The 10,292-nt window shown below is 52.1% G+C and overlaps 1 protein-coding gene across 1 annotated transcript; it reads left to right on the forward strand.

Annotated features, from left to right (window-relative positions):
- Positions 1–772: 772 nt before the first annotated feature.
- Positions 773–7,785, forward strand: LOC118652854 (mastin-like). Its single transcript, XM_036303016.1, has 5 exons — positions 773–833; positions 981–1,161; positions 1,357–1,631; positions 7,336–7,493; positions 7,615–7,785. The coding sequence occupies exons 1-5, from the start codon at positions 773–775 to the stop codon at positions 7,783–7,785; spliced, it is 846 nt and encodes a 281-aa protein (XP_036158909.1).
- Positions 7,786–10,292: the final 2,507 nt, after the last annotated feature.

Consider the following 10,292-nt stretch of genomic DNA (forward strand, 5'->3'; position numbering starts at 1 on the left):
GGGTCTCCCTGTGGGCTGGTCAAGGTGTCATCAGCCTGCATTGTGCTCCAGCCTCGCCCTCTGCCCAGCATTGCTCCATCCACCTGCCTCCCAGGTGCCTCTCCCTGACTTGTACCCACATGAAAGCCGTTCTCGGTGCAGCTTCTGGAGAGCACCCTGCAGGGGGCAGTGTGCATGGCCTCAGCTGGTGGCAGTGAGGTGGCCACAGGCCACGTGCCAGGCAGATGGCATGCTCTGGTCAGATGGTGGCGAGCTCCATGCTGCCTCACAGGGTCCAGCGGGTTCAGGGGCTGCCCTGTGGCTCCAGGGGCCCAGCAGCAGCTCTGGGGCTCTGCCTCCCTGAGCCCGTCTGCCTGGGCCCAGCGCTCCGGGGCTTCTTCCAGCAAAACGGCCCCCTCCTGGCAGCTCTCCTTGCTCAGGCCGCCGGCCTGGCTGTGCTTTGTGGCTGAGATCCGTGCAGCCAGAGATGGCTGCTGCCCAGTGACAGCAGGTGGCAGGTCCGGAGCAGGTAGGGTCAGGGCCCAGCAGCATCTCCTCGCTGCCTGCTGACTAACCCTGGGGTGGGCCTGAGAGGGGAGCAGCTCTCTCTGCCCATGGCCCAGCCAGGGGCCCCCGCCTGCCCTTCCTGTGCCCGGGGATGAAGGGGTGCAGAGAGGGTCCCAAGGAGGGTCCCTCCAGGTGAGGATGTCGCTGCTCAGGCCCCGGCTTCTCCATCTCCACACGGTTACCCCGGCCTCTAGTGGTCTCACCCAGGCCCCTGCCATCCCCGCAGATGCTGTGGCTGCTGTTCCTGAGCCTCCCAGGCCTGGGGGGCTCCGTGCCCTCGTTCCCAGGTGAGTCCTGACTCCCTGTCCCCATCTTCTGCTCAGGCTGCCCAGGCCCCTCTGCGTCAACTCAGGTGGGCCTCCTTGGTTCGCCCTGGCAGAGACTGAGTGCGAGGGGCCCTGCTGGCTCCCTGATGGCGTCCCCTGTGTTCCCAGGTCCCGGCTCAGGGAGGCAGCAGGGTGGCCCCGTTGGGGCGCACAATGCCCCCGCTGGGCGATGGCCTTGGCAGGTCAGCGTCCGAAGGTACAATAAGGAGCTGGAGCTGTGGCAGCACCTCTGTGGGGGCTCCCTCATCCACCACCAGTGGGTGCTGACCGCAGCCCACTGCACCCAGCGGTGAGCCACACAGCCCGAGGCCCCCTGGCAGGGGTGTGGGTGGGAAACTCACAGAGGGCTGATGGGAGGGGGGCTGTGGGCAGGGCCCGGGGCCTCAGGGAAAGACACAGTTAGTGCAGCCCCAGCCCTGCTGCTGTGCCCAGACTGGCCCTGCCCCGGAGGCTCCTCTGAGAGGCTCCTGGTCCCTCTCCCCAGGGAGGACTGGGAGGCCTATGGCCTCAGGGTTCAAGTTGGGCAGCTGAGACTCTATGACCATGACACACTGACAAATGTGACTCAGATCGTCCGCCACCCCAAGTTCAACCAGAGCCTGTCTGCAGAGGGGGGCGCGGACGTGGCCCTGCTGAAACTGGAGGCCCCTGTGACGCTCTCTGAGCGCATCGGCCTGGTCCCCCTCCCACCTGCCTCGCTGAGGGTCCCTGAGAGGAAGATGTGCTGGGTGACCGGCTGGGGTTACAGCAGCCTCGGAGGTAAGGCTCTGGGAGCCCGCTGGGCGTGTGGACACAGTGCAGCCCGCTGGGTGTGTGGCTGTGGCTTTGCTGACAACAGTTTATTCTCTGCAATTTGGGGGAATCCTCCACCTTTTTCTTGTGGAAAAATGTGCATAACATTATACATGACATTGGTCAGTGCGCGGTTCAGTGGCGTTCAGCACATTCACCATGTTGTGCAGCCTCAGCACCACCATCTCCAGAACTTCTCATCCTCGCACAGGAAGCCTGGTCTCCATGACACGGTCACTCCCCTCCCCAGGCTCTGCCAACCACGGAGCTCCTTTCCTCTTCTATGCATTTACCTGTTCTGGACGTTTCATGTAAATGTGAGTCATGCAACGTGTGGCTTCCGCGTGTTTGCCTTCTTTCACGTAGCATGACGCTGTCAGGCTCAGCTGTGCTGTAACCTGTGTCAGAACTGCATTGCTTTTTGTGGCCGAGGAACCTCCCACTGGGTGGAGGGAGCATTTTGTCGACCTTCTCGAACGACAGACGTCCACCTTTTGGCTGTTGTGAGTCACGCTGCTGTGACCTGTGTGTTCAGGCACCGCCAGGGAACCTGTTCTCAAGTCGTTAAAACATTTTCAATGACAGTTTCTATTCAATATTATTTTGAATTAGTTTGAGGCGTACAGCATGGTGGTTTGACAATCATATACTTTACAAAGTGTCGTTCCCCCCGATATTTCCATACCCCCCGGGCACCACCCACAGCTATGACAATATTATTGAGTATGTTCCCTAATCTGTACTTCACATTCCCTGTGACTGTTTTACAGCTACCAATTTGTATTTTTTAATCCTTCCTTTTCCCCCTCGGGCAACCACCAGTCTGTTCCCTGATCTATGAGCCTGTTTCTCTTTTGTTTGTTTGTTTTATTCTTTAGTTTCCACATATGGGTGAAATCATATGGTATTTGTCTTTCTGTGACTGCTTATTTCACTTAGCATAATGGTAAGGTTTCTTTTTTTATGGCTGAGTAATATTCCATTGTACATACAGGATGCGGCAAAAGTAAGTTTATAGTTGTTCATACGGAAAACAATACAATAATAAATAAATAATAATACAAGAAGAAACTCTGTATTTTGCCTACTCATAACCGTAAGCCTACTTTTGCCCCACCTTCTTTGTACCACCATGTTTTTATCACTTGTCTATTGATGGGCACTCGGGTTGCTTCCACATCTTGGCTATTGTACATACGCTGCAATGAACATCGGGGTGCATATGTTCTTTCCAATTATGTTTTGGGTTTCTTCAGATCTACATCCAGAAGTGGAATGGTTGGGTCATAAGGCAGTTCCATTTTTAGTTTTTTGAGGAACCTCCACACTGTCTCCCACAGGGCTGCACCCGTCTGCATTCCCACCAGCAGCGCGTGAGGGCTCCCCCTTCTCCACATCTTCACCAAAACTTGTTGCTTGTTGATGTATTGATGACAGCCATTCTGACAGGTGGGAGGTGATATCTCATTGTGGTTTTAATTTGCATTTCTTTAATGATTAGTGACATTGGGCATCTTTGCATATGTCTGTTGGCTTTCTGTATGTCCTTCTTTTGCTATTTATATCTCATTTTCTACAAGTTATTGTGATGACATTGGTTAACAAGATTATAGAGGTTTTCAGTGTGCAGTTCTATGGTACATCTTCTGTATCTTGCATTGTGTGCCCATCACCCAGGGTCACATCTTCTGTCACCTGTAGTGACCCCTTTACCCTTTCCTCCCACCCTGCCCCCTGTCCTCTGGTGACCACCACACTGTTATCTGTACCTATGAGTTTTGGTTTGTTTCTTTTTCTTGTTTGTTCATTTGCTGCTTTCAGTTTTATATTCCACGTGTGAGTGAAATCGTATGGTTTTTACCTTTTTCTGTTTGACTTATTTAATTTGCATGATGTTCTCAAGATCCATCCATGTTGTCCTAAATGGCTGTATGTCATGTTTTCTGATGGCTGAGGAGTATTCCATTGTAAACTTGTATCACACCTTTATCCAATCATCTGGCAAAGAACACTTCCGTTGTTTCCATCTTGGCCACTGTAAACAATGCTGCAGTGAACGTAGTGGTATATATATATATTTAAATATATTTTTAAATATATTTAAATATATTTTTATTGATTTCAGAGAGGAAGGGAGAGGGATAAAGAGATAGAAACATGAACGATCACAGAGAATCATTGATAGGCTGCCTCTTGCATGCCCCTTACTGGGGATCAAGTCTGCAACTCAGGCATGTGCCCTTGACCGGAATTGAACTCGGAACCCTTCATTCCCCAGGCCGACACTCTAGCCGCTGAGCCAGACCAGCTAGGACAAAAGAGAGCCTTGCTGGGTAAAGTAGTCTTGGTTGTAGATTCTTGTTCTTTATCACTTTAAATATTTCATGTCAATCTCTTCTGCCTGAAATATTTCTGTTGAGAAATTGGTCTTATGGGACCTCACTTGTCAGTAACTGTCTTTCTCTTACTGATTTTAAGATTCTCTCTTGGTCTTTAGCCTCTGCCATTTTAATTATTATGTGTCTTGGTGTGGACTCTTTGGGTTCATCTTGTTTGGGACTCTCTGTTCTTCCTGGGCTTGTATGTTTTTTTCTTCACCAGGTTGGGGAAGTTTTAAATCATTATTTCTTCAAATAGGTTCTCACCCCCTTGCTCTCTCTCTTCTTCTGGTACCCCTATGGTGCAAACGTTATGCTTTCTGTTGTTCCAGAGCAGCGGTTGCCAAGCTTTTGGACCTCACAGACCACCAGTTGGTGACCGCTGTCCCAGAGGTCCCTTAAACTATCCTAATTTAAAAATCTTCTTTTCTTTTCGCTACTCTGATTAAATAATTTCTGCTACCTTGTCATTTAAACTGCTGACTTGATTTTGTGCTTTATCTAACCTGCTATTGATTCCTTCTAGTGTAGTCATTTCAGATCTCATATTTTTCATTTCTGACTGTTTTCTCTTATGGTTTCTAGTCCTTTCTTTATGCTTACTGTCTCTTAATTGCAGTCCTCACTGAGCTCATCCACCCTTCCCCTTTGTTCCTTGAGCATCCTTAGGACCATTGTTTTGAACTCTGTATCTGGTACATTGCTTGTTTCCATTGCATTTAGTTCTTTTTCTGGGGGTTTCTCCTATTCTTTGTTTTGGGGCATGCTTCTTTGTCTCCCCATTTTGGCCGCCTCTCTGTATTTGTTTCTCTGTGTCAGGTAGATCTGCTATGTCCCCAGTCCTGGTAGGGTGGCTTTTTGAGTACATGTCCTGTGGAGCTCAGTGGAGCAGTCTCCCTGACTCCCTAAGCTGGGTGCCCCAGGAATGTCCCTGGTGTGGGTTCTGTGAACCCTGCTGTTGTAGTTGAGTCCTGATTGTGGTTGGCCTGTGGTAGGCAGGGTTGATCCTCAAGCTGACTGACTGAGTATTGACCCCGATCACACTGTATGAGCTGCTGTGAGTAGGCTGACCCCATGAAGCAGAATTTGCCCCGGCAGGGTCTGGTGCCTGCGGAGATCTGCCTTTGAGTGTGCCGCTTGTGGAGCTAATTGGTTGAACTCTGCTGTGGGCTGGTTCTGGGGCCTCCAGGGAGGCACTGTGGTGCAGGTCAAGGTCAGACACTGCCTGTGGCCTATCCTGGGCTGCCTGTTAGACGCAACAACGTGCTCCACAGTTGGTGGCTCCCTCTGCTAGGCCTGGGTGCACGTGGGAGGGGCCAAGCTGCATACTGAGGTGATTCCCAGCAATACCAAACCTGCGTCAGGACACAAAAGGCCCCAAAGCAGCCCAAAATCTGCCTCTGCCTGCCAGTTGCCATTAGACCCAGCCACTGACAGAGCCTCCAGCTAAGCTAGGTGCCCAGAAATGTATGTCCCTTGTGTGGTGAGGTGAGCCCTGCTGTGGTAGTTGAGTTGCATGAGGTAGATTCTCAATGAGTCATTGGGTTGGAGCGAGTGGTGTTCATCAGGTTGATTCAGATTCAAACTCAGCGCCAGTGCTGGGTCTGACACCACTCAACAAAAGTCTCAGGGCACAATAAGGCCAGCCACCACCACCACCCACCAACCACCTGAGGTCTTCAAATCTTTGCAGTGGGGTAGGGTTTCTGGGAGTCGTCAGGGTGAGGCCAGTAGAGTTCTTCAGGATCACACAGATTAGGATTTGGCAGTGAGGAGGGAGGGCTGTGCACAGTGGAGCTAGTCGGGTGCCTGGAGAAATGGCCCTGGCCTCAGAGACACACAACTCTGTCTCTCCCTGTGTGTCTCCAACAGCCCTGGAGTCTGCTCAGACCTCCTCCAGAGCTTCTGAGAAAGACTGTGTGGGCCCAGGCTGGTTGCAGCTGGCAGACTCCCCTGCAGGGCATGAACTTGGTCGGGTGAGCCAACTGGCAGCCTGGAGTGGGCGGGGTTGGGGGGGGAGGCACGTTCATTCCCCCAGGCTGATGCCCTATGGAGGGGATGTTCAACTCAGAAAAGATGGCATCTGTGGGCATGTGGGAGAGTTCTCAGCCCTGGATAATGGAGGCTGCCCCTCCAGCCCTCTCCCCAGAGTCATACAACTAATCTCTCCCTGTATGACTCCTGTCAACTCTGGGCCATGTTGCTCTACTGGAGCCCAGTCAGGTTGAGGAGCTGCCAATGAGATGTTTGTGCACTAGCCCTTTAAAAGGGCGTCTGGGTGCCTAGCTGTCCCCTGTCTCACTCTGGCAAGTGCAGTCCCCACTGATGGTCACAGCCAGATGTTGTGTAGCTCCTCTTCCAGGCACTGGTGTTCCAGGCTGGGAGCTCAGGATGGGGTGGAGACCCCTCCCTTCTCAGAGGGGACCTTTGCAGCTGAGGTGTCCCTCCTAACTCTCAATGCAGCCCTTTCTGTGTCTCCACCCTCCCTGCCCTCTCCATGTGGCTTCTTCCATGTGTCCTTAATGAGGAGACCTCTTTTCAGCCAGTCTTCAGTTGGTTATTCAGGTTGAGTGTCTATAATTTAGTTGTGATTCCGGTTTGGTCCTGGGAGGAGATGAGGGTCACTTCCACCTACTCTGTCTCCATCTTGGATCCCTGTTTTCCGTTCTTTGGGGCACAGACTAGGAGTGGGAGTTCTGGGCCATGTGCTAATTCTACATTTGGTTACTAGAGGGGGGATTTCCTGTTGAGCCTAAATGTGTTCAGAGCTGGGTTTTCATGATCAGATTCATGGACACTGAGGACACAGGTGTTTGCTCTGCAGGCGACAGGCCCTCCCGTGGCTCTGCCTGTGTCCTCCCCTCGCCCCGTGGGGGTGGGTGGACCTGGATTGTCCTCCTGAGGATGAGCCAGTCTGGGAGCGAGAGGCAGGGCCTGTCATGATCTCACAGTGCCCAGGTCCCTCAATCAGGATGAAGACCCACCCATCAGCGCAGAAGTGTTTCCTTCCTGCTGTGACGCATTTCTCCGGGATGAGCCCTGATCCCTTCCTTTTCAAGGAGAACAATCCTGGGATAACACTCTCAGGCCCGTGGAGCCCAGACTGTGGCTGATGAAGTGCTGCGTCCTAGAACTGAATGGGTGTAGTGGATGCTGGGAGCTCAGTCCCAGGGCCAGGTGTAACTGTTCTACACCCAAGAGTCAGGGCCCAGAAGGACTGGAAACAGTACCTTGTTGTTGGGAAGGAGCAGAAGCCTGGACCAGCCCTGGTTCTCAGCCAGCCCTCCCCACAGCTCCGTGGCTCTGGCCCTACCAGCTGCAGGAGGTGATGGTTCCCATGGTGGGGAACGAGGTCTGTAACCAGCGCTACCAGAACTCTTCCACCAACACTGGCCAGATCATTAAGGATGACATGCTGTGCGCTGGGAGTGAGGGCCAGGACTCCTGCCAGGTGAGCCCCCTCTGCCCTGTCCTCTGTCCTCCTTGCCCCCCTGGCCCAGGGAATCAGGACTCAGAAGCTCCATGCAGTGGCCCGTGTAAAGATGATCACTGAGTCCTGCCTCTCCCCACAGGGTGACTCCGGGGGACCCCTGGTGTGCAGCTGGGAAGGCACCTGGGTCCAGGTAGGGATCGTGAGCTGGGGATACAGCTGTGGACATCGCGACTTCCCTGGGGTGTATGCCCGGGTGATGAGCTACATTTCTTGGATCCGGAAGTATGTCCCTCCACCCCCTGGTTTCTAGATGAGGCCAGGCATGGTTCCCATGATGGGGAGACCCTCAATCTTCCTTGTTGACACCCCTGTTCTTTCCCAATTCCAGCCTCATCTTCCCTCCTCCTCACCCTTCGTCTCACCCTCCACTGTGTCAAGAGCCTACTGCCCTCTGGGTCCCCTCCTGTCCTGACTTAGGGTGGCAGACACAGGAGATGCTCCGCAGGCTGGTGTCTCTCACAGTAGGGGGGCCAGGACAAGGGGCCTGGGCCCATGGCCTCCTGCTCACCCCCTGATTCCTATTAAACTTGGAAAAGCCACTCCAAGCCGTGGCTGAGACGGTGGCATGGACTCATCATGACGGTGACTGAGGGCGCAGTGGGGGCCTCCCTGAGAGTCCCTGGGTCCCAGGTCTCCGTGTTCGGGTGTGAGGAGGTTTCCAGGGCTCAGTTCCCTGTGATGGCATTTCTGGGAGCTCATGCGGGTTATGCTTGTCCCAGTGTCCCTCCCTCCACCCCTCCACTTCCTCTTCCTGTCTTCCTCCCCTCCCTCCTTGCCCTGCTTCTTATTTTTCTTTTCTGCTCTTCTATGTTCTTCTCTCTCTCTTGTGTCATACTTGTTTCTTCTTAGTTCTCTTCCCTCCTCTCCTCCTTCCCTCCTTTAATTATCCTTGATCACATGTGCCCAGCATGGACAAGGTCTCGAGGGCAAGGAGTCACTGAGTAGGTTGCTGGGCTCCTGGATCCCACAGGGAGGTGAGGACAGACATAAACACAGCACTGAAGTGAGTGTGGGACACGGTGTGGAGGTGAGTGCTGAACACAGAGCTGGGGTGACACAGGGCGTGTCCATCCAGCCTGGACCTGCTGGGAGGGTTTGAGGGGGCTGAGCTGCCAGGCCCAGCTCATGAAGCATGAGCAATGGTCGGCATTAGGGGGAAGGGGCTCCGGGCAGAGGGACAGAGGTGGTGGGGACAGAGGAGACGGGGACAGAGGTGGTGGGGACAGAGGTGGTGGGGACAGAGGTGGAGGGGACAGAGGAGGTGGGGACAGAGGTGGTGGGGACAGAGGTGGAGGGGACAGAGGAGGTGGGGACAGATGTGGTGGGGACAGAGGTGGTGGGGACAGAGGCTTGAGCTTGGAAGGGATTTGGGGGGTGGAGGACCATTCTCAGAGTGAGCTTGAATGTTGGCTTGTTTGGTTTTCAACATCAGCATCTCAGTAACAGAGGAATCATGAAAATCCCCATAAAACATGAAAGTGCTTCTTGTTTGATGGTTTGAGAGCCTCCAACTTCAGAGGCTTATTAGAGATTGAGAACCCCTTGTTAGGAACGTAAAAAACTGTCTGGAAAAACTAAAAGATGGTATCGGTACATAAATATCTGAGAATTTTCTAGAATCAAAGAAAAATTGTGAACCTTCAGTGGAAAGTGCCCTGTGAAAATTCAGCAGAATAAACACAAATAAATTTTACACCTAAACCCATTTTAGTGAAACTGCACAATGTCCACATGAAAAGCCAGCAGAGACAAGAGAGAGTTTAACCTAAAGGAAATGACTATCAGACACAGGGGATTTCTGATCAGCAACAGGAGGTGGAAGGAGAACCTGGAGCAATTCCTTGGAAGTGGTGAGGAAACATCACCATCAACATAAAATTTTATTCCCAGATAAACTGTCACACAATATGGAGGAAAAAAGAGTGACATTACAAAACAGAAGACACACAGAGTGTCTTATCACCCGCAGGCACTCATTAACAGAACTACTTCAGGATTTATTCCAGGAAGAAGAAATACTAATTCGGAGGAATGGTGTGGGACACAGGAAACAAGCATTAATGGGAAACACACTGCATGCCATTCTCCAGACACAACTGAGTGGCCGTAAGCACTGACTGGCCTCCTTCACAATCAGAGGAAAACTGAGGGAAATAGAAGGACATACAGTGTCACACTCATCAGGTTGGAGAAAATGAAAAAGTGCAATAAAACCACATGTTTGCAAAGATGTTGAGAAATGAGCAGCTCATATGTGGAATCTAAAAAAAACAACAACAAAGCAAACGAACAACAAAACAGAAACAGACCCATAGGTAGAGAGAACAAATGGGTGGTTTCCCAAGGGGAGAGGGTTGAAGGGTGGGTATAAAATTAATAAGGAAAAAAACAAAGCTGATATGATCTCTGTATTTATGACGTGGTGTGTATATGCAAATAAATTTAAAAAAGAAGAGGGGGCCCTGGCTGGTTTGGCTCATTGGTTGAGGTATCGGACCGCAGAGCAAAGAGGCCTGGGTTTGAGTCCCAGTCAAGGGCATGTGCTTGGGTTGCAGGTTTGATCCCCAGCCCCGGGTTGGGGTGCCTGCAGGAGGCAACCAATTGATATGCCTCTCACACTGATGCTTTTCTCTCTCCTCTCTCTCCCCTTCCCTTCCACTCTCTCTAAAAATCAATCGAAAAAAATACCCTCGGGTGAGGATTAAGAAAAAAGAAGAGGGGATGCTGAGATAAAGTGCACGTGGGCATTCAGGCCAG

The sequence above is a fragment of the Myotis myotis genome, unplaced genomic scaffold (assembly GCF_014108235.1).
Source record: "Myotis myotis isolate mMyoMyo1 unplaced genomic scaffold, mMyoMyo1.p scaffold_m19_p_35, whole genome shotgun sequence".
NCBI classification, from domain to species: Eukaryota; Metazoa; Chordata; class Mammalia; order Chiroptera; family Vespertilionidae; genus Myotis; species Myotis myotis.